At 40.9% G+C, this 24,393-nt stretch overlaps 1 protein-coding gene across 3 annotated transcripts; it reads right to left on the reverse strand.

The window, feature by feature from the left end:
• Positions 1-3,450: 3,450 nt before the first annotated feature.
• LOC142563068 (uncharacterized) lies at positions 3,451-23,989 on the reverse strand. 3 transcript variants are annotated; one of them, XM_075673580.1, is made up of 9 exons: positions 23,870-23,989; positions 23,055-23,122; positions 21,740-21,829; positions 21,468-21,528; positions 18,164-18,201; positions 12,617-12,670; positions 9,129-9,782; positions 6,323-6,415; positions 3,451-3,630 (listed from the first exon to the last, which is right to left on the reverse strand). In XM_075673580.1, the coding sequence occupies exons 1-7, from the start codon at positions 23,913-23,915 to the stop codon at positions 9,585-9,587; spliced, it is 555 nt and encodes a 184-aa protein (XP_075529695.1). In that variant the 5' UTR covers positions 23,916-23,989; the 3' UTR covers positions 3,451-3,630; positions 6,323-6,415; positions 9,129-9,584. The 3 variants fall into 3 exon arrangements, with proteins under 3 accessions (XP_075529695.1, XP_075529694.1, XP_075529696.1); XM_075673579.1 differs by having other exon boundaries at positions 23,055-23,134; XM_075673581.1 differs by lacking the exon at positions 21,740-21,829.
• Between the last annotated feature and the right edge of the window lie 404 nt (positions 23,990-24,393).

Below are 24,393 nucleotides of genomic sequence, written 5' to 3' on the forward strand. Positions count from 1 at the left end.
TTTCTAAAGTTGATAACTGGGATGAATGTCTAGAACGGTGACCTATTTATAGAACACTGCTCCTTGCGCGACAACTGCTTCAACTTGTAAAGGCTGGCACGTACTTACGGGAGCTTATGCGGTTTTTGCCGCAATAATATTGTCCAGGTATATGAGCGTCAGAAGGGGCGCGCAGGGCAAGATAAAAAAGATAATCTCAACAAAAGACAATCTTATCAATAGTCTAAATAATCTAGAAGAAAAGAGAATCTAAATAGAACCAAGAAAACTTTATTTTGGCTGGAACGGCACGGCCACCAATCAGGGACCCCATATATTTCGACACTCTAAATTTATCCTCCAGTCAGGATGCTCCCTCTTTGACAAATTAGAATCAGCAACAGCGTTCTGGTGAGTTACTTATTCAATCAGGCTGTTGCCGTTGCGGCCATATATGGATAAAACAAGCAGTCCGTGTTGCCCTTTGTGCAGGCGAAGGAACGTTAAGCGTTCGAGCAGTGAAAATTGCAAGCACCGAAAAATAAAGCAGTGGAACAATTCGGCCTAACGGGGAAGCTAGCAGAAGAAGTATAGTGCAAGGGAACTTGCTTCAGGTGAGAACCAGAATCAAACGTAGGCTTGGTTCTAATACTCACTGTAGACGGTAATTCACAAAGCTAAGCGAACAGCGGCCCTGATAAATCCACTTCCAATTCGCAAAACAGTGCATCAAAGAAGAAAGCTTCCAGAAGACAGCATCAAAGTCTAAAAGGATGGAGGCTGTCTGGCAGTGGAGCAGGAAGCTCGGAAACTCAGTGGGTGGGGCGCTAGCGCATAAGAGAACTTGCTCATAGCTTTTCCTTTAACAATTTAGTTTAACCCTGAGCACTCGCAAAGAAAAAATAACACATACATAACGTGTGCTTTCCTTTTATCTTTCTTGTCAGCGCAAGCCGGGATCACGTCGTCCGCACAGAATGAAACGAGTTAGAAAACAATTGCCGACAATTATGATGCTCCCTTATGCGAAATTTGAGCGCAGTCTTATACGTCTTTTTATTTCCCGATATAATGGCTGGCGCGGAAAATCTGTCCCTTGCGGTATGTATCAAACGGGGCGATGTGTGGAATGACTGCGTCGCTAATCCGAAATAGTAAGCTTAAGTGTCGCGGGGTCGCAATCACGCACAATTTGAATGGGAACGCACACATTGAAAACATTTGTGGGTTTGCTCAACGTAAACTCGGTCTGTTAAGGCGAAAGTTGAAAGATGCTACACCCGAGGTGAAGCTCAAGGGGTACAAAACAGTTGTACGGCCCACACTGGAATACGCATGTATAGTCTGGGATCCGCGCCAAGTGGGCTTGATAAAAAGAACTGGAACGAATTGAAAGACTAGCCCAATGGTTTATCTTTATTGCTTAACAAAGGACGCAGTCTGTAACTGCGTTATCATCTCGTGCCGGTTTGCCCGAACTCGCAACGCGCAGAAGATAGCAAGGTTGAAATTCTTGCACCAACTGTATAACAATAAATTCAATTTTGACTCCAGACTATACTTGTGTCCCCCTGGACGAGTGTCCCCACGTACTGGTCACCCTCATGGTGTAATGCCCTATGTGCCGCGCGTGGATGCGTTCAAATTTTCCTTTCTTGTGAAAAATATATTCGATTGGACGCAGATGTAGTCGAAACGCCGATGTATTTATTGAAACGCACACAACTGACTCATTTGAGCGTGAATTGTCACGTGTTTGCCGAATGCATTGTTTGTTTATGGCGGAACTGGTGTTACGTGTTTGTGGAAAATTATTTTTCCCCACCTCTGTAACAGCCTGCAAGGGCTAACAGTATTGGAAATAAAATAAATAAAAAAATAAATAAAAGCGCCATAAACCGCCTTTGATCCTGGAACAGAGATCGATGATAGCAAACATATTCGTCAAAACTACGGCTTCGTCACTCAAAACACAGTATTGCGGCAAAATGATTCTCGGGCTTGGCCGTTCCTTATTCGATGCTGCCCTTTTTTATTCACCAATGTGGTTTCACGTCGAAAACAACTCTGGGTTGATGAGAAACGTGGTAGTGAGGGCTCAGGTGAAAGTTAGACAGCGTGGTTTTCTGGTTCTATAACGTGCGCCATAATTTATTTATATAAGCTTTTCTGCAAATTTTCAACGAAGATATGACAGCACTCCGTGATGGAATCGCAGTGAGCAGCTGCGAGAAATGAGGATGTTTCTTGCGGTGTCTTTTAGAAAACTACTCGTAAAGTGGCGTATTTTTGTTGGTGACTTCGCTAGGCGAATAGGAAGGCCCACATGTTCCATCGAACGGTTAACTTGCTGTAGGATTCATTTTGCGTTGCGTTATAAGAAGAATAAAGCAAACACCTAACGTTTATGAGACATCGACCTTATATTTATTTACAACGCTGACAAGAGCTCGTTTTCAGTAGGAAGTGCCCAGGCAAGCTGAATTAACGTGTATGCTAATACTGTGCAAAATAAGAGCCCAGCAGAATTCAAATAAAATTTGACGTACCCAATGTAAGCAATAACATTCTCTATGCAGAGAGCAACATGCCTTTGATACTGGCATTTCAAATATATCTGTATTATTGTGTGTTTTATGCACGTTTCTAAATAATTTCGTTTCATCATGCTTGCCCTAAAGCATCCCAAACTCACCAATAAAGCAGGGTAATGAGGCAGTTTGGGTGCCAAAGTAGCTATTCCCCGATCGCACAAGAAAATAACTTTGCAGTTCTTTTATAGCGCACATCTTTGAAAACATCGCGTGAGCACCCGGTATGTCTTTCTCCGTCATTCTGATTTCATTTTACCTTGACCATAGGAGAAGCAAGGTGTTGAGTATCGTGGCTGCAATATAATGGTGTCACTATCCATCCCTATCTGCCGGATATTGCCGTGAACTTGTATTGAAGAACGAACTTTTATCTTAAGGTTGTGTATTATTCAAATATGACTTACATTTATTTTAGTTACCGTTTGCATTGCTGACTTTTCAAGCACATAAAGTTTACATGGATCACAATCACGTCTACTTTCACCCTCGGAGTTATACGCATCACATAGCAATTACATAATTGTGAGTTGTACCAGCTCTATTTTCCAATATAGTATGAGTGAAACTGTGTTTCTTTCTCTACTCTGTAATTTACTCATGTTTCTTCAGACGGAAATTCTTTGTTATTAAAAGGAGACTTCATATTTTTTAACGCTACACACTTTGCGCGAAGGACACCTGATTCTATATTCATGAAAGTAAAGTCAACCGCGCCCGGTCTGCGCATATATCTGTACAAATATGATGTTTAATGGACGCATATTTAAGGGCTTTTGTAGGTGAATAGTTGACTGTGTAGGACTGAGAAGCGTGTAGAAAACATGCAGTGCAAGCAAGACGACAACCTATTTCTAATAAAAACGATTGTAACATTGAAAATGCTTCATTCAATTTATTCAAATATCTCTGGCTAACCATGGGGAGCAGTGTAATTATTTGAGTTTACCAAAGAACTTCTTTAGAGCAGCAGGCTTCTTGAATGCTGGCAATGTGGATTTTCAATACAGTCGCCATTACAACACCATCCAAGAAATTGGGGTGGCCTTGGATTTTCCAGCTGCGAAAAAAATGTCTTTAAATTTTGCATTTCATTTGCTAGCAGAGGTTGCAAAAATAATATGTTCTGTGCAGAGCTACCCATCTAAATGCATTGAAATTATGAAAATATGCACACAAATGATGAATGACTCTAACGCTGGTGTGTCAACATATTCCTTAAACCCAAGAAAAAGCACCACTGCAGTACAAAAAGAATGGTATTTAAACTTGACAACGATACGAAAAACCTTCTTACCCAAGATATTTAAAAGAATCCCACTGAGGCTTACATATTAAGATTTTCTATTTGTCTTTATGACGCGAAACTTGAGCTTAGCTAAACATGCAACACATAATATACGAACCAGAAACATTGCTTTTACGTGCGCTTTGTTCGGCGAAAGATACGTTACTAGTTTCTTCATACCGCAGCTTTTCTCTAGCATTGGCATGCAGTAGGTAAGAAAGCGGGAGGACAAAACCATGTGAAATATTGTTTCAGCTTTTATAGGTTTCGTACAGCGAATTTATTTGTGCTTTTTCAGAGTGGAATTGTAAAAGTGCGATGCATGGGTGCTGTAGTAGAAAACCTGTGGTGTTCACTGATGTCATGACCTCGAATTTCTTGTTCACGATGGAGAGTGCCTGTATGGGTATCATACTGGCCTATACGGAAACGCTGCTACTTCATAGTGCTGCAACTCTGTAACAGGCTAAAGCACTGTTCCAATCACATAGGCGTAAATTCTGGCTGCCAGACTCAGCTTTGATCCCACTTGTGGAACAATTCTTACTGCAATGGTCTGAATATGCTTGCAGGATACAAAAAGTGCACAAATTAAAAAAGGATGTGTATACTACTTTATTCAGAAGGACGCAGCAAGTTGTGTTTAGATGCGCTTCACAGCCTTCCCAAATTTTGTAAACATTAAATTAAAGTAAGAGCAGAATTCAGTTTGAAGAAGGAAAAAAAATCTATTCCTAGTATTTTATTTGTGTTAAGGTATTGCGCGTAATCGTGATGGTGAAGCAACCCAGCGGCACAATGCAACCCACGAAGCTATGAAACGAAGTACTAGTCAAACCTCTGTCAAAAAAAGAGACAAGTAGCACTTAGCCTAATGGTAGCAGCGAGCAGAATCTCCCAACGTCGAAATTTCACGTCTGGATCAGATGCTTAGGCTATTTATACATGTCTCAATGAACCTTCCAGAAAAATTACTGCTGCTCTCATAAGTTTGAGAATGCACTACAATTTTCGCCTCGCTGACGAAACCCGTTTACGGTAGGCTTAGCGACAACATGAGCAACAGATAGAACCAAGACAACTCGAGAAACTTAAGACATACAAAGGCACGTCTTGCACTGAGCGATAGCTTTTAACATTTTTTTTTTGCCAGTGAAATGCGTCACCAGGAAAGACAAGTACGCGTGCCAATATTATCGTCAACACAGCTATCACATGTCCTAAATTTTTTCTGAAAAATATCATAATACCGCTGCTGGCTTGGTCCTCAAATCAGCAAATAAAGTTGTGACGCAGTAGGCGGTGAATGTTTCGTCCTTTCAAGGTAGAAATTTCTTTGTCATTGCGTGTAATGTAAAAGCACGTTTTTGTATCACTCATAGACAAATTCCTGTGCAAACATTGAGATTGTACTAAATTACGTTTTGGTCATGACTGTACCTTTTGAATATTTAGAACGTGTTTTTTGAAATAAATTATTTATTCGTGCTATTTTCTATTAGCGTCACATGCGAAACTTAAATTTGTCCCCAAGATCCAAATGGCATACGCTCTAAAAGCTGGCGCCATGGGCTCCGACATTAAAATTTCGACATCGGCAACTTTACAGATATCTAAATTTGGACATATAGCGCATAGTAGATGCGTGATAAATGTTCTCTTTTAGACCTCGCCAGCACTGTCGACTACTAGATTGCACACAAGATCATTTGTACAGACGTTACATTCAAGATAGAAACATACAACTTGTGTCGCCAAACTAATCCATAGAAGCAATGGCAGGAAACGAATAATTCATCGATAAGCACACGTATACCTAGTGTGCGTTATTACAACGCCGCTGTGTAATAAATAGTGGAAAATAAAACTGATGCGTGTTATCCGCTTCTGGGAAGCTGAGTTTCTTGTAAACTATTTGTTTTTGCTTCGTAGATATATATAGATGAACAGCAAGCTCTAATGTAGTTTACATTTGTCATCTTTCGCGTAAGCTAATACCATCACGTTACACGAGTGAGCATTTAGAATGCGGCAGCCGCCATGAAAGCTGGATTGGGATTTGAGACTTTGCGTTGGACACAAGTTCATGGGTAAATTTGGCGCTTATGCTCGCAGCACTTCCGAAAGACAAAATCTTAATTTGACTAGCGTTCGCATGCTTGTGCACAACATTTTTTTTTTTCGTAAGAAATGGAAGCCTCTTCGTCGACTATCCTGCACTACTTGACGTAGCGAAAACATGAATGCATGGATGAATACATAGTCCAAATGCGCATATATGGCTCCAATTTTTATGGATGCAGCACAGTAACTGCTAGTGTACCCTCCGCCAACACGGGAATGGAACGTGGCAGCCAACTCTATATTTCGGTTCTGTGATATTCAAATACACCACAGCAGCACTTTTCTAACAGACCACGCCGTTCCTTGCCTAAAAGTTTGGGCCACTGCAGAAATGACTTACATAGCAGGCGCTGGACACGTTGCTGCTATAGTAGCCGTAGAACCATGTACTGTTTCTTTCGCAGTAATAGTAGCAGCTAAACAGGACGTTTCGCTGCATGAAAAAGTAATCGAAAATGCAGTGTTATGAAGTCGTAAACCCATTTCGTATACAAGCAAATTACCCCGACAAAGTTGTGATGTTGCCTTTTATTTATCTTTGCTGTCCCGAACACAGCACTAGCATAATTTATAACGCAAGTATGACTCAATTTGAAGAAAATAAAATATTGGAGTCTAATAGGTATGTCATGTTCTAGTGTTGTGTGTCCAAAGTCAGCGGCCTTTCCGCCTTCGAACTAGTAGCAGTGAGCATCGTATGCAAATCAGCAAACGTGTGAGAGAAAACACTCAGTTATCAGCGGTGCACCTGTCCGCTCTAGGTTATCATCGCAAAAAAAACATACGAAGACGTGAAATAAATTTCAGAACACTGCACCTCACGAGTGATCGACGTATTCCACAGCACAAAAAAAAAGGTTCTCCCAGCCACAATTGATTATATTAAAACTACCTGCTCACTCAAAGTCTTTTACGAATATGTTAAAGCATACTTAAACGATGAGTTATTTAAAATGTATTAAAAACTTAGCGTTCAAAATATCTAAAAGCCAGGAAAGACGCGAAAATGTGTGATGGCTTGTTCGCTGACTACCTCGTCTTGTCAGCATGCATTATATCGGTGTCTAATGCGACGGCCCCAATGTAAAAGAAAATGATTTGAAATATGCAACAACACACCTCCTCACAAGCGCTTAGGTTCTGGAGTGAAAATAATAACGTTACGGAACTTTGACTTTTGCATATTTTTAAATACTCTCTATTTCAGAGCAATTATCAAAATAAGACTTTTAAGAAAATTCTTTGTCAGTCTACATTAATTTAATTCCCCATTACTATTCCTTTAGCATGTATAAAAAGCAATAAAAGACAACGAATTCAAAGCGTGTATTAGTGTAGTAAAAAAGGCGGTGTCAATTGGCAGCGCAAGGACAAGTGTGATTCTACAGCAAAGGAGTTTGCTATGTTGAATGAAAAAGTGAGGCTCGTTTCTTTTTTATATGGAAATACATTTCATTACGAATTTATTTCGCAATACAAAACGCAATTTGCAATAAATATTGCAATCGGGTCCACGAGGTCCTAATTGAGATTCCTCCTGACGTAATGTTTTCTTCTAGCAATGAGCCTTCTTTATTGAAGCGCTGCCCTCTACACAATAAATATAACATTGCCGAATAGTTTGAGACAAAAAGAACTTCACACCATTTTCTACAAAAATGTCGGTGTAACCACTTACAGCGAGAGCGTTTTCTAGTGTAACTTACGGCATACATGTGCACCCTGGCATTCCTCGGTATCGCATTCACATAATTTCTCTGTGAGAGACTCCTTGTCACCGTTATCCTCGCAACCATGCACCATGGGCGAGAATAAGGCAATAACGAGTAACGAAGAAGGAAAGGCCGAAAGGTTGACTAGTGCAGCCTACCACTAGATGAGCTGAACAAGCGGACAACAATAGGAAAAATGTTAAGCAGAAACAAAAGCCACTCAATCTGAACGCACTCGAAGAGCAATTTTCACTCACATTCACAGGCGCTTGTGTATAACTAGGAGCCTTAAGTGGCACCGTAGCGCATTTGTGGAGCTTCTGCATGAAAACTGTGCTTTTGCCAGTGTTCCTGGACGAAGTCTTTCTATAGCAGGCTCTCATCTATACGGTCTAGACCGAGAAAGGACGGACAGTGTGCAAAATGTGCTTTATAAATGTGTCGTTGCCTTCTTACGTTCTGGGATATTACATGCACTAACACCAGTATTATTATGAAGCATGCAGCAGTAGTGAACTGCGTAATAATTATGACCACATGTAGTACTGTAAGGTGACTTAAGCTATGTAAGCAAACCTTTTTTTTTGCGTGTCAGTAACATTAAAAAGGCGCCCTTGCGGCTAGGATCGCACCGGCAACCTGAGACACAGCAGCGCAACACCATAGGTACTAAGCTACCACTGCTGCTGGTAATAAATTTCCCTCAGAGCTTCCGTTTTAACAGTGTTGTTAGTACAATAAACATTATCAGCTCTTTCATTACGCAAAATCGCAGAATTACATGACCGGCAAGCTCATAATTAGCAATAGGGTACCATAACTACACTCCTGCTCCTGATTACCTGCTCATAAGCAGGTAATCTACGGTTACTTGAAAATCTAAGTTCTGGTGTCGTGGAAGTCGGAGTGTGTGAAAGTGGGGGCTCTAAAGGAGCTGGTTGAGGTGCTTGTAATTACGTCTGCATTAAAAGAAATGGCATAAATTCCCAGTGTAAGTGTACGCTTTTAATGTGGGGCTAGTTGACGAGAATAATGTTGTGGGAACACATTCGAATGGAAACGTGCGGTACATCACTGTCAGAAACTAGAAAGTTGTTTTCCTAGATACTAGCCATAACGAGAAGAGGGGGGGGGCAAACCGAGGGGCCCGTTTTTTATTAATCATATCATTAGACGCCAACTTACAAAGACACTAAGGAAAACCTGGTGTAAAGTACTTGTGCTTACTGATTGAATTAAAAGAATTATAAAGTAAATGCAGTAAAAGTGGATGGAAAAACAACTTGCTGCAGCTGGGGAACGATCCTACGTCCTCACATTACGCGAGCATCGCACGCGTAATGAGAATTATATATCAGAAGATTTTTATGAACCTCAATTTCTTAAAGACATAATAACAGTTGCGTGTTTATTATTTGCAACTTGTATATTTACGCCAAAGTGCTCCTTCTCTGCGCAGTTGTGGTACTTCCCTGGGTGCGCTTGCTTTACCTGTTCCGGATCTGAAAGGAAAAAAAGGGTACCGAAGGTGTTGTAGTTTCCTAAGATACAGGGTAAGCTGTTTTATAGCCATCAAATTTTCTTATGGCAAATTTCTATAATACTGCATGCTTACGGCCAAGAATTACTTACATGTTTCTTAAAATATGGATGGTGTCAGAGAAACGCCGCGAGTCGTCTGGCTAGTCCAGCAAAATATTTGAGCATTTTATTGATCAACTTTGGTGCACAAGGTACAACACTAATAAAGGTTTCGCACCAAGAGTGTGAACTATCACTGCAGAGTGTCACATATTTCTTAACGAAAATAGATTGGTACCATAGCCGTTAGAATATTTCTTAGGGAAAATTTGGTTCTTTTAATGGCACCTTTCTCTATAAGTGAGAACTTCAAACTTGTCTGCGGGTAAAGATTTCTTGGATTTCAAGATATTTATTATTATGAATACAGCTGCCAAATTGGTATTGAATATTTCTTTCATATAATGAATGAGAAAATTGCAACAACTTACCCAAATCATAGGAAGGGACACACACGCTATTCAGGCAGAGACCGGCGATAACGCTGCGTGGTTTATTGGATACGTGCTGCAAGTAAGTAACATGCAGGCGATATTATTAAATATGTGTTGCCCCTGTTAAATGCCTGTTCATAGTAGTAGCAAATTTTCAGGCAACAGTTTGTCTAATGTTTGCCTAAATTTGAAATATAATTTACAGGCACTTCAAATTACCTAATTAGGGTGCGTTTCATCAGTTTTTGAACGCACTTTATCAAACTCCGCGCACGCTCGCAGCCTACGCGAATATAAACAGAGCTTACTGTATAGTACAGCGTGCAGGATTATTTTGTAGTTTGCAAACTTCTGTGTGGGCCTTCTGTTGTTTCGTTTATATTGAATGGTCTTACAGAACCAATTATCCATTTAGCTAGCTTCAAGGTTGAACCTTCTCATGCTCTTAACGGTGCATGTGACCACCAGTTGCCTTTCTACTGGCATTTCGAAAGGCAGAACACTGGTGAGAAAAATTGGTAATAGTAAATATGTTTGATAAACACTTTTGATGGCAAGAATACGTAGGCAATGCTTATTGCATTTAAGTCGAATAATAAATATAGTTCTCTCTGAAACTTACCGCTTACTTAACTTGAAGGTTTACATATCAAATCAGCAATGCTAGGGAGAGCACGTTTTACGCATATCGAACGGAAGTTCTTTTCTTTCTTTATTTCTTTCCTGTGCCGAGAAGTATATTGTATACATCTTTTCAAGGACTTCAGTTACTAATCTTCTACATGCGATTCAGCTTTCGCCCATGACATTACGGCAGCGTTGCTCAAAGTTGAAGTTCCTATCTAAACTGGGCATGGCAAACATTGTGATTAATCAGGTACGTTAACAGGTGGAAAGCGGGCTTATAGTATCATTTTTCTGACACACTTACATATGCTTTATTTTTAGTTATTTCCACACCTAGCAGTCGACTAGAATAGCCTAAATTATATCATCACATTAGTTCCTTCATTAGGATTGTTTTTGGCGAGAAAAGCGTGAAATTCTTTATAAATGTTACCTACACCAACATGACCTCTGGCTTGCTCATACTACATATGCTTACTTCTGATACTGCGTCAACATTCACTTCGGTGAGCACTGATCTCACGATCGCGCCCGATAGTGATGCAATTAGCATTCAAGCAATGTAGCGACACACTGTATTGATAAAGACAAGTGCTTTTAGATTTAGAGTGGTCATTCTGGAGCTTCTGTTTTATTTCAGCTCCGTGGAGCCTGCGTTCTTTCCAGTATCGGCCCACTTTGTTACGGCATTCGCATGCCCAGGTCGGTCATGAGCCTGACGGCATGATGACTTTATGACGAGAAGCACTGTCGAAAAAGACATTACATCAAAGAAGCGAAGATGGTAGATTATGACAACCGCATGATGAATCCACATGTTTTCGACGATTTGAAAACGATAGTCAAGATGACGGAGTGAGGACAGTCAGATGACGAAGACTGTGGGTTGGTGATCGCTTACCCACAACGGCCTGACGGGTCATGGGACCAAACTAGAGCGATTACAATTAAGCGACCACAATTAAATCAAGACGAGGAGTGCTTGACAATGAGTGGGTGGTGGGATGATCATGACTGACGACGCAGTGACGAGGATGAATTGACGAAGAAGGAACAAACATAGTGGAAAGGCGAAGGCGGTATCAGAATTATGGTACGGCGACAATGAGATCACTGGTGTGAAATTATGATGACGGTATATTCAGGACAGCCTGACGAGGACGGCGTGATTATAATAGGCCGGTGAGCAGTGTATAACGAAAATGGTGCTACGAACGGCTGTACAACGAAGGCTGTATGGTGGCGATGGCGTGGGGACGATTACAAGCGGGTGACGAAGCTGGAATGATGACGAGGAACGGCCACAGCAGATTGGCAATGATAGAATGACAACAAATACAGAAGGAGAACTGCCTGATGACTGCACACTGACAACGATTGCATGAACATAATAGCATGACGTTTCTGAAGAGACGACGATACTAAGGCGACAGCGTTACAATGACGGCATCACGACGTTGGTATGATGACTACTGAGCGACGACGATGGTGTAACGACTACGCCATGACGAGAGTCAGATTACCAAGTGAAAATGATGAAACGACCACAACGACATCAGAACCACACATGACAACGGAAGGATGGCGGCGACTGTATGACGAGAACGCAATTACGACGGCGTCATGACAATGGCATGAGAACAACTAGATGACAAAACGAGTATGACAAGGTTGTCGTGACAACGAGTGTAGTACGAGGAGGAGTGTATTATTACGTATTGCACCGCCCTATTAAATTGAGGGTGGTGCAACGACGATTGCATGACGAGCCCCTTTTATGGAAATCAATGGTGAATCTAAAATGAAGACAATGGAACTTCCTCCAAGACATCATGAGAAGGAATGCATGCAAGTGATCCAAGACGGATGATGATTTGGTTCGATCAGTAGGCGCAAGAGGCTAGATAGATAGATAGATAGATAGATAGATAGATAGATAGATAGATAGATAGATAGAACAATAGACAGACAGACAGATAGATAGATAGATAGATAGATAGATAGATAGATAGATAGATAGATAGATAGATAGATAGATAGATAGATAGATAGATAGATAGTCTCAAGATCACTTATGTAAGCAAGGAATGCTGATATAATTAGAAAGAAAGAAAGATAGATAGATAGGCAGGCTCAATATTCCTAAAGTAGGTGAGGAACGCTGATCGCAATCATTCTGAACCGTCTGATAGAGTCACTGAATGATGCTCTTATTTTACAGAGATGAGCTGAAAATTTATGGATATTGTTAGGAGTTATCATGCAAAAGCAAGTTCTTACAACACACGGCGTCCCATTACACGTGGTCACATTGCAGTTGGTGGGGTATCCTTCCTGTGAGGAGGCACGCAAGAACGTTATCAATTAGAACAAAAAACGGTATAAGAACACAAAGATCTATAATAGTTCACCACTAATATGATCGCTCGTATACTATAACATAAATTGAAATATACCGTTCAAATGCTTTCCTGCACTCAGATATATTTGATTTATAGGTCAAATATTTCGGCAATATTCCTAACATCATTCTTTGAGTGTGAGTGTATTTTGGTGAGTATTTGTGTTTTCATTTTTATTGCGTTCTGTTGTTTTCTATTTTATTGCGTTTTTATTGCATTCGGGTCGGGCTCAATGACGCCGTCCCGAATGACGGGAGTTTACCCTAGCCGTGGTGCCTGATTCCGGCCTTCCAGTGCCGAGGCTGATGCTGTCTGGTTTTGGGGCTCCTGTTCAAGGACCCCGACCGAAACAACGTGGGCATCCCTTCGGTGCCTTGGCTGATCATGAAATCGCTGTTGCTAGTTCCGATTTTGGGGTTTGGCCAGTGATTACACGCATCCCTGTTGACCAAACATACGGGCCTTTATGGGAGTCCAAATGACTTGATGGCTTGACCTCCTCTGAAGCGTCAGAACACGCGGAACTCATCCACAAACCCCCATTCATTCATTCTGCGACTCGGCCACATCACCACATCTGCCGTCCACCCGTGAGCCACCAAATTACCGGTCAAAGGCTCAAGTGACATTCATTTTCTTATTCCAAGGTTGTAGGTTCCATAGGGGCTCAGGTAACGTTTGTATGCGAGATAGTTTATTTTCTACTGCTCTTAAACGAGCACGTTTTCAAAACCTTTTGAACATATAGTTTCAGCCGCTGCCATTAAATTTCTAACGGAACATAACTTCTTTTTTGTCAATCAGCATGTCTTTCTGCAAGGTCAGTCCTGTGAAACACAACACTTAGAATTTATTACGGACTGTCACGTGGTGGTGACGTTGAAGAACACAGTAGCAAATACTGCGAAAGACAAAACTAACATTTATTGGGCGAACCTGTGCCCACAAAAACAGGCTACACTTATAGCACAACGATAGCGGCGAACACAGTCGGCGATCGTCGAAAATCTGATCAGCGGGTCAAGTGCGTCGGCTTTTATACAGCAGTCATCGAATGTTCCAGACTAATCGTTGGGAGCCGCATGCCTTCCACAAAGTTCTACAACATTCGAGTCACGCGGTGAAATTAGATAACACAAGGTTCGGCAACAACAGACGGCGGATAGAAGCATCGATACCTTTCCAGAAACTTCGGATACATGCAGACGCGTCCCGCGCTGTGCGATAGCATTTGTTAGGCGGCGAAACGTGGTCGCCCGTTAAATATAAGTACACGTGTCAGGACTTTCATCAGTGTATTCATTCTTTACAGAAAATTGTTACAATATTTGTGGACTTCACGAAGGCTTTCGACAAGGTTGCTCGCTTGCTCCTGGTTCACAAACTAGCAGGCCTCAACATTAATGCGATACTTCATACGTGGATTACCAATTTCTCAACTACCCACTGCTAATCAGTTTTTCTGTGAATGAACATTCGTCTTCAATATTCAAAGTTAAATCTGGTGTACCACAGCATTCTATGCTAGGGCCCATTTTGTTCCTAGTTTACATTAATCTTACTGTGTTCCACAGTAAGATTCTTTGTTCATGATTGCTTGGTTTATGGAGAAAGTACTAACTCTATGGATACTGGACACATACAACCTTAATTAAACGAGCTCAGTAAATGGTGTAATGAGTTGCAAATGGATGTTAACGACAATAAAATTCGATTTACGGCAACAGCTAACTAACGGCTCGCAACTACACATTACATACTATGCCTATGACGTCATCGTATTCTATAATGTATCTTGGCGTTCGCTTACCGTCGGATTTGTCATGGGACACTCACATAGACGCAATAGTTAGCAAAGCATATAAAACTTGGCTTCATTCGGTGCAACGTTCATTTAGCTAACTCCGAAACCAAACATCTTGCTTCCACCAATTTGGTACTCTTTAAAACCAAAGGTGCATCCCTAGTTTGGAACGCCCGTCAGGCCTACTTCACACTAAATTTGGTGTCTCTGCAAACTAATGCTGCTCAATTATACCCAAAAGTCTATCTGGGAGCATAACCATAATAGAAATAAAATTGTTACTTATTCCAGTTAGTCTGGAAAACGCACACTGCTCACGCTTCTTCACTTTTTTACACGCTTTACCACACTCACTCACGCGCTGCACTTCGGATCAAATCAGCCCATCGTTTGTCCTCGCGACCTGATCATCACTTAAAATGAAGTCCATCTTCGGCCAAAATATTGTTTTTTTACCCATTCCAACTTCTTGCAATCAATCAGTGGAATCAACTTCCGGCTGACACCGCACGTATTACTGATCGCAACTCATTTGTAAACAGTCTGAAATGCTTTTTCAAACTCGTGTCTGTTAATAATATTGCAAATTTTTTATCATCTCCTTGAGACATTGCATATCCACAAGAACGTTTTAAATCTACAATTAAAAAATTCCTATTGGAACTAACGGAATGAGGTGTTTATTTAGTCGACATACTTTGCATTTATTTGCATTTATTTTACTGCCTCTAATATGTTTTTTTCTCTAACGTACATGTTGCAAGCTCTGTGGCATTGTTTCTGGGTTCGTGGACTGGCATTTTTATGTTCCTAAAAAACTATGTTTCTTTATACCGCTCATACGATAAGTTGTGTATGCGATTTATTCTTTGTAAGTACAAATTTTATGCATGGTAACTTACAGCGTCATGCTGTTTACAAAGCTTGAAAAACTCATTGTAACTTTGTTGGGAAGTGCTCATTCACAATGTCAGCTGTTCTATGGGTGACCGGTGCCTTGTCACGCTCTTGTCTTTTGCCATGGCGCGCTCTTTTCGTTGAAAAGAAGTAAACTTTCCCTTTCACTTTCAGTGAGACATTCTCGCTTTACTGTGTACAGTTTCTTTATTTGTGTTCATGGGTGTCTTATAACATGTATTTCAGGTTAGAGTGCATTTGTAAGTTATGTGTAAACTTTTTGTATTTGCTGTTTTAATTATTTATTGCACATTTATTGAGCATACGTCTCATTCGTTTTGTTGTAATTGAATATTTTCTGTATTTGCTCTATGTAATTTTTTATACCTAGTTCTGCTTGCTAAGACGATGCGCCACCCTGTTTTATTCATGGTTCTGTTGCCCCTATGTTAAGTACTTCTGGCTTTTAGAGTACTTGAATAAATTAGTAAATGAATATTGCCACGAACAGTCTAGGTTTTCAACCGTATTCGTGCATTTGAAATTTAGAAATTTTCTTCAAAGCTTTCCATCTTTCCAGCGTCTATTCGGATGGTGTTTTAGAAAATCAGTATTCTGTGCAATCCATCGAATATGCAAAGTCAGAAAGTATATGTTCTAGCAATCACGGGGAAAATAATTCCGAGGCTGACATTCTTCAAAGTTTGAGTCTGTAAGGCAAAATGAGAAATCCAGATGGGTGCCTAATAGACAAATGGAACGTCTTCTACGAATTGTGGCCAACCATATTGCATTGCTCTTCTTTCAAAGTCAAGACCAAACAAAAATTCACCTGCGATTACCGTACTTCCTAATGCAAAACTTGAGAGCAGCACTATGCGTGTTTTCATTTCGCATGTCAATATTTTGTATTATGGTTATACAGGTACACGTTTCATATCAGCAAGAGAACGCCGTCAGTAGCTTAGCTGGGGCGGACAATCCGAGTCCGGGAGCACATTGTAAGTGGAACGAAGCGTGAGGCGATTGACTGAATGAGGAGTTCGCAAGAGGCAGCGCACTGGGGACACCCGCGGGCGATTCACAGCAGCCACGGCGTACAGACCGCTGCTCATGCAGTGCTTTCTTTCCATACAGACGACACGCGCAGCTCTGGCGCCATGTCTTAGGCATTGTCACCGCAGAGCCCATCTTGCGTGGCACTACGCTTTTCTTCTGGCGGTTTCGTTCCACCAACGACGACAGCGATGCTTTGTCGCGGGATAGTAGTGCTACCAATGTCAGTGCGACAACACCCAAGGCAGGGTCACATCGAGCTTTACTCGTAGCCACACGACATCTCCCCTTGCAAGAGGAGTGATCCCCGTCATACATGCTGGCACCCCGGACTGACCTGAGCGGCTGACACTGCGGGCAAGCGTAGCCCTCCCTACCTCAACCCCCCCTGCCCCCCTCCCCTCAGAAGCGCAGATAAGATTGCCCGCGCGGCTGCGGATGCCTTAGACGCCTGCAATTCAGCGCATGCGCTGGCCGTCTCCCTCCGTTTCTCGTCATCTTTCCGTCACATGGTTTTGGTGTAGCATCCTCCTTGATTTTCCTCATCGCGTTCACTTCTTTCACCTCCCGCTGCGCTCTACATTCGCTTTCATCTTTGGCTATGCTCGTTCGCTCGGTTACGAGGTGCGACGACGAGGCACGCCGACGCTCAACCCAGGTACGCGAGCCTAGGAGCCCCGTTCTAATATTTCCTGCACCATACTTGAAAGTGTATATAATAGATCGCGGCCTCCTTACCACACAGATATCATAAATATCTAAACATAACTAGACAAATACATACTAAATTTCATAACACATTGTGATACATCTTCAAACAAGTGAGATATCCATTTGAAATCAAACTAAACTCCCAATAAATACAGGGTCAGAAAATGTAGTCGGCGATAAATGCCAGCCAGCTACACATGCGACGGCATGCGCATGACGTTCAGACAAGCCCGTTCACATTGTGCTTAAATTACAAGCACGGCAGCAATTGAGCTGCTGGCAGCCAAATTTGAAACCTCGAAAAGTGCCGAAGGCACGCTTCTTCCATACCTAGTGAGCCTTTAGGATAGTTGACAAACGATAAAGCGAATGCGATGTTCGGCTAGCTGGTTTATGCTTGAAATGTGGTTCTGGCGCTGCAAAAGCAAGCGGAAAGAAGAGGGGACAGAAAGAGTGTTATTTAAAAAAATTGAGACATTTTTATATCTGCTGAACTTTCCATAAGCCGTGCCACAGGTGCTATAGGAGTATTACTCGCCGCAATATTATGCCGTTTGAAATGTGGCTGACAGTTTTGATAACTGACGTCTTTGCGGAGTATGACGGGAACGCTAGACTCCACGCGAGGTGCCCGCGGCCAGATGTTGTTGAATTAGATTCCTCGACGCGCTACCATTTCTAGCAATATTTTGTCCCGCGCTTCACATGTCCGTCCACAGATTACATCGACAACATAGGGAAGAACCTATATATTGTGAGTCATTGATTAAATGAAGAATTTCATTTACTGTGTATTATTCATGCCTGTATCGGATTTTAAGCAAAAAAAATTTGAAGTACTAGTTTATTACCTTGCGATTTTGGTGCTCTGAACACCAAGCGCTCCACCAAATAATAATATAAAGGTGTTATTGGTATTTCTATGTTTGTGTAGAAATGAAGATATATTATACTTACACCCTCATACTGCTCGACGCAGTGGCGTAGAGTAGGTTCTGTGAGGAATGAGAGACAAAAGAAGTAGTTTCTCTTTGTAAATTAGCCGCAAATGTACTGATGACCAGAGGTGACTCATTAAAGGAGCATTCTTTTGCTTCGAATATAAAAAGTTCTATGTCGAAATGTTACCGCAACAAAGTAATGATTTACCATCTAGTCCCTTTCGCACGCTTTCTGTGTTGTAGACTTCACTGCTTGAGTGGCAAGCATTTATAGACTATGAAATGTGGCTCGAAAAGCGATATTCTAAGAAGCTGCTTTTTAAATTCATTGCATGGTTTTAAGCACTTAAAAACTTCGTCAGAAGGTTTTAAATGCAAGGCTGCATTTTTTCAAGACCTAGTGCGACTACGCTTCTAAATTTACCGCTGCCATCGTACTCTTCACTACACTGTGCCTTCATGCTATGAGGGAACTGTTCCACTCATAGCAATTTTTTTTCTCCAAATATTTATTTTAATTAGTAATAATGAAACTGTTTCGCTCATTTTCATGACGTATCCGCATTAAGCCGAGATGATGCATTGAAGCAGCTACATACATATATGTTATATTAAAAGATGACTGGAAAGGAGGGAAGGAGGTTTTCACCATATTACATGTGTATAAAGAAAAGGTAAAACATAAAATCTTAGGCTGGCAAATGCGGACATCATCGGGCGACTAGATTTACAGAGACTAGTGAATATATGTAGCGAGCAGGATAAAAGTTGATGGAGAATACCTTAGCAACTTGCGATTCGCTGATGATTTTGCCTTGCTTAGTAACTCAGGAGACCAATTGCAATTCACGCTCACTGACCTGGAGAGGCAAAGCAGAAGGGTGAGTCTGAAAATTAATCTGCAGAAAACTAATGTTTAACAGTCTCGGAAGAGAACAGCAGTTTACGATAGGGAGCGAGGCGCTGGAAGTGGTAAGGGAATACATCTACTTAGGGCAGGTAGTGACCACGGATCCGGATCAAGAGACTGAAATAACCAGAAGAATAAGAATGGGCTGGGGTGCGTGTGGCAGGCACTCTCAAGTCATGAACAGCAGGTTGCCACTTTCCCTCAAGGGGAAAGTGTATAATAGCTGTGTGTTACCAGTACTCACATATGGGGCAGAAACCTGGAGGCTTACGAAAAGGGTTCTGCTGAAACTGAGGACGACGCAACAAGCTATGGAAAGAAGAATCATGGGAGTAACGTTAAGGGATAAGACCAGATTGGTTGAGGGAACAAACGCGGGTAAATGACATCTTAGTTGAAATCAAGAAAAAGAAATGCGGGGGGGGGGGCATGGGCCGGATATGTAATGAGTAGGGAAGATAACCGATGGTCATTAAGGATTACGGACAGTATTCCAAGGGAAGGGAAGCGTAGCAGGGGGCGGCAGAAGGTTAGGTGGGCGGATGACATTAAGACGTTTGCAGGGACAACATGGCCACAATTAGTACTTGACCGGGGTAGTTGGAGAAGTATGGCAAAGGCCTTTGCCCTGCAGTGGGCGTAACTAGGCTGATGATGATGATGATTATGATGATGATGATTTATTCATTCTAGTTCTAATTTTGCTGTATAACTCCTAATTGTTGACTAATATTTTAAAGGGTGACATATTGTTTTCCAAAATGATGTTCATGCAGAATAAAAGTGTATTGGACCTAACAACATTTCTTGTGGAACGTCCGAAATTATGTTTATTGGTGAGGATTTCTTGCTGTTTTTTTAAAAGGAAGAGGGTTGTTTCATTACCGTACTTTCATATCATTGTCAACTTTTTCTTTGTAAATAAAGGGAGCATAGCTTTAGTACCAAACAAATTCGGAAAACTGTAGGTACGCAACGAATTAAAAAAAACAGTGTGCTACCAGAGAGCACGCTAGTTTATTCATTAAACGTTAATCATAAAAGATTCAAGAAGACCGATAACGAAAGGCTGGCTACACAGATGACGTATGCGCGAGTTTAATGTTGCAAACTAATATTTTATGCGGTGTAAATGTGGCGACGTTCTGCTTTTAGGATCAAAATAAGTGTGTATGTTTCACCCATTTTAAACGTTTGCTTTTCGTTTAGATAGAACCTTTTAGGCAATTGGTCGATACACGGTTTGTTAAAGGGACACTAGAGCGAAACAATAAATCAGTTTAGACTAATGAACCGTTGTTGGAGAGCCCATCAGGCACTTATTTCCAAAAATAGTTTGATTATTAGATGAGAAAATGAAGATCCAAGTATCAGTATTTAAATTTCGCGTTGAAACCCGAGCGCTGCTCGTCGGCGTGACGTCAGGGATTCCAAAGTGTGTTTTCGCATTTGGGCAGCGTTGGCTGAGTAAACGTTCCCGAAACTTGCCGAATTTAATATTTGGTTCCTTTAGAACACAATGTAGTGAAGCTGTACCGCTATATATAGTTAGTAGGCCCTAGAAGATGTTATCAAAATCCAAGACTTCACAGCCCACCAGATGCGGGAACTTCAAGTAGGCGTTGCCACCCGTATTTAGTTCTTGTGCTTTTTCGGGCTTAACAGACGTCTTATCATTGTAATAGTGGTGTTTTTGTATCATAGAAAGGTAATTTACTGATGCAGAAGAAAGCATTTTTCACTTTATTGTCCCTTTAATTAGCACAGCGGTGTGAACAAGTAAGTCATGCATGATTGAATGCACGCTCTTCTGCCTGTTTTTGGATATCCTGCAGTGCGCTATCTATACCGAAAGGTGCCTTTTCGAAGTTACATGCTACGGAATATACTCAGTAAAATGTGTGTTCACAAATGGTGATATAAATCTTAGCGCGAACAGCTCAGTGATTGCCTTTATATTTAATTGCGAAATAATGTTACCAATATCTTGAAACAGCCTGGCATAGTTGTGCTTATCCGTTAGTGTAGTATTTGCATGGTTGTAATTACCTAATCGGTCAAATAAAGCAGCATCTAGATCTCTGGCTAACTATTGTTGTTGTTACTGCTTTTCAATTTCCGACAATGCAAATACTTGGTAACTTAGTCACCAGTAATTCTGGCAACAATCTTTATTCATAGATATGCAAAGTAAAACAAGATATAAGTATAATTTACATATGGCGAATAGTTGCAATCCGTAGTGCCAAGGGAAAGCTTTTACCATAGTTTACTATATATTTTCCATTACTAATTGAAGATAGTTGTGATGGGTAAAACTAGCAGCAATATGAGCACTCAGAAACAAAGGAATGTAGCACTCATACAAAAGAAGCAGAGCACTAGATGTGCTTGCAGATGTATTACTTACGGTAGTTGGCATTGCACCTTCCTCGGCTACAATATCCAACACTGTTTCGCATCCATGTCAACTGTAAAGACAACGGTACTAGTTCTCAAGAGGAGTGCGAATATTTTGTGTGTAAAAAACGTGCGTGACTACATTGAATTATGCTTGTAATGCACTTTTTGCCTTGGTTGTTATTTTTGTTTATGCTTTTTGCTACGATAGGCCCTGAATTATTCACGCAAGTAAATCAGTGATCCATACGAGTTTTAACGCTCGAGTGAAAGTTATCTTACCCAGCATGGTGTTCCTTCTGGATAAAATTTGTATCGCCAACCACTTCCCCACTCATACCAGAGAGTATAGCAATTTTGTTTTGGTGAAACCTACAAAAGAATGCAGTTATATAGGGACGCATGTGAACAAACATTATGGGTATGGTCTATATAATTTTGATGGAAAGCTAATCAATACAACTGGCTTCGGATGAGTGGAATAAAGTAATATAACGAGGAAAAATTGCACTGTCAAATATTTGGCATCAGGATCTATAGTATCCATTTAGACATAAATTATACCTCTTTCGTGCGACCACGGCATTTAGACAAATGCGCCCCATAACATATTATAGCCATGACAAACAGAGGTCTCCCTGACAGTTCTACCGTGGAATCTTCTTTCGTAGCACTTATGTACTCAGGCACTTCTATGTCTCATCTGTACATCGATTATGTAATAATAGAGTTCTAACTCCATCCTTCATCCGTCCCAGATGTCTGATGTGAGCCTATAAATTTAGACGAATGATACCCAAACGACGTTTCACTGTTCGCCTTCCGGCAATAGCTGTACTTTGGTCGCCAGAGAGTCGTAAGAGATTATTATTCACGGTACGTTAGGCGAAGCCACCATCGAAAGCCTTACGTAAAATCCTGCAATGTGAGCATGGGGGCTTCGAATATTTCGCAAGTACTTGCGTCGAGTACAGTAATATGCATGCTAATCATTTCCACAAAAATATCAATGGTGCATCTGGGACTATCGCTGGTGCTCATTCTGATAAAATGAGTGCCTGTTTAAGGCTCTTTCAGAGACCAGACTAGGCCCATGTTTATGCTACGAAGCGAAAGCTGCAGATTTTCTAGTACGCCTGAAAAGACTTCAAGTGTTCGTTGTGTTTATTTTCGTTTAGTGGCCTTGCAGCTCTTTCAGATAAAGCTTTCTAGGGTTCAAACAGTCACCTAGAAGTTGATACCTCGATGCACACATGTATGTTTGGATTAAAAACAAAAGAAAGAAAACAGAAAACTTCTCGTCGGGAATGCGCAATATTCCTTTCACTGAGAATACTGTGAACCCTGTCCCCTTTCAAATAGACCATATTCGTTGCGGGAAAACTTTCATCGAATGTGCACGGGTTTAAGCAGAATTGTGTTTATTCATTATTATCTCAAAAAAATGCCACAGGTGCCACATCAACATTCCAATGTGCGCGATACAACATGTAATATAATATTTCATCCTGTGTCAGAAACTTCTCAAGCATTATGCTCCCCCCGTTACGAGCAAAGGCTATTCCAAATAAGTAGCATTCGAGCTTAACGCGCTTACTGTTGCAGTAGTCGGGCTGTAAATAGTGGTAAAAGCAGGGCTGGCATGCCAAGCTGAAGTAGCAACACCTGTAAGAAAAACTGTATTGGTTCGTAAGGCGAATTTCTATGCTCAGACTGAGGAGAGTAGAACGTTGAATGCAGCAAAATGTATAAATAATCAATAAATGAATATACGATTAGTAATCAGTAGTAGGTGTCATCACGATAAAAGTTGTGCGGAAGGAAATACGAAGAACTGATCAAGCACGCTGTTATATTAAGCTAGAATTAGAACAAGATACTTCCATAAAATTTAAATACATAATTGTTGAGATACATGCAAACTATATTTTATTATTTTCAGTTTGCAAATCGGAGCATAAAAATGTCATTTTAAAGCACTGAAAACCAACTGTGATTATTCCTATTACCAGGCGGCTAAATACGCCTGAAATGGAAAGTGCTTCACTCCCATTGTCGCAAGTTACAGGACTGTTTTTCTGTATGATAAGCTCGAAGTAAATTTACACGATCTGTACCGTGTTCTGTCTTGCTTGGTGAGTCGCCGAGCAGAGCCTAACATGTTCTTACAAGCTCAGTTAACGGTAAACGTTCTTACAGTAAACGAATGTCCCAATCAGAGCATCCACTAATGCTTTCTGGATGTACTAATTGTAAGAATCACGAATACATTCTGCGAAACAGAAAAGTGCAAAAACAATCCAATGCATACTGAATAGTGAAAATCCAGAACCTTTCCCAATGGTTAAACAGTATCTTGATACCTAAGGTATCGCCTATGTTTTATGACCAAATAGAGAAAGCTCACTTTACCAGCAAGAACACCCAGAAAAATGGCAATAGGAGCAAGGAACACCATAATTATAGTTTCACAAAATAAACTTGAGCTTGAATTTTCTGAGCAAGTATGAGGGCCTGTACAAGTAATATATATATATATATACCTGCAAGCAACTCCAGTATTCTTTGCTATTTCTTCCTGTGAATACGTAAGACACATTGTACGTCGATGCGCTCCAAGTAAGCAAGGGCATTGCATTGTGATAATACATTGTGATAGCCAATAACGTTGTTCATGAGTCAGTAGTTTACTTGATCGTGGAACCTTTTTATAAACCTTTTTGGTGAGAAGACAATATAAATGGTAGCCTGAACTACAGAGTGTCACATGACCGTGGCCATTTGCACAGGCGTCTACGTAATAGCATCTCTGATTCATTCATGATTCATGATTCATGCATGAAGCCTGTAAGTTTAATCAGTTGAATAACTGGTAAAAAGATAAATGCTGTGAATTGTGAATAGTGGAATAATACAAAAATTATATAAATACTGCT

Source organism: Dermacentor variabilis, chromosome 11, assembly GCF_050947875.1.
Source record: "Dermacentor variabilis isolate Ectoservices chromosome 11, ASM5094787v1, whole genome shotgun sequence".
Taxonomy (NCBI): domain Eukaryota; kingdom Metazoa; phylum Arthropoda; class Arachnida; order Ixodida; family Ixodidae; genus Dermacentor; species Dermacentor variabilis.

Excerpts from the sequence above, each read along its gene's own strand:
- LOC142563068 (XM_075673579.1), bottom strand. The coding sequence starts at position 23,915 with ATGGTGTTCCTTGCTCCTATTGCCATTTTTCTGGGTGTTCTTGCTG. Across the intron at positions 18,202-21,467 it reads AAGGTGCAATGCCAACTACC|AACCTACTCTACGCCACTGC; the intron begins GTAAGTAATACA and ends CATTCCTCACAG. Across the intron at positions 9,783-12,616 it reads GTAATGGGACGCCGTGTGTT|CACGTATCCAATAAACCACG; the intron begins GTAAGAACTTGC and ends ACTTACTTGCAG.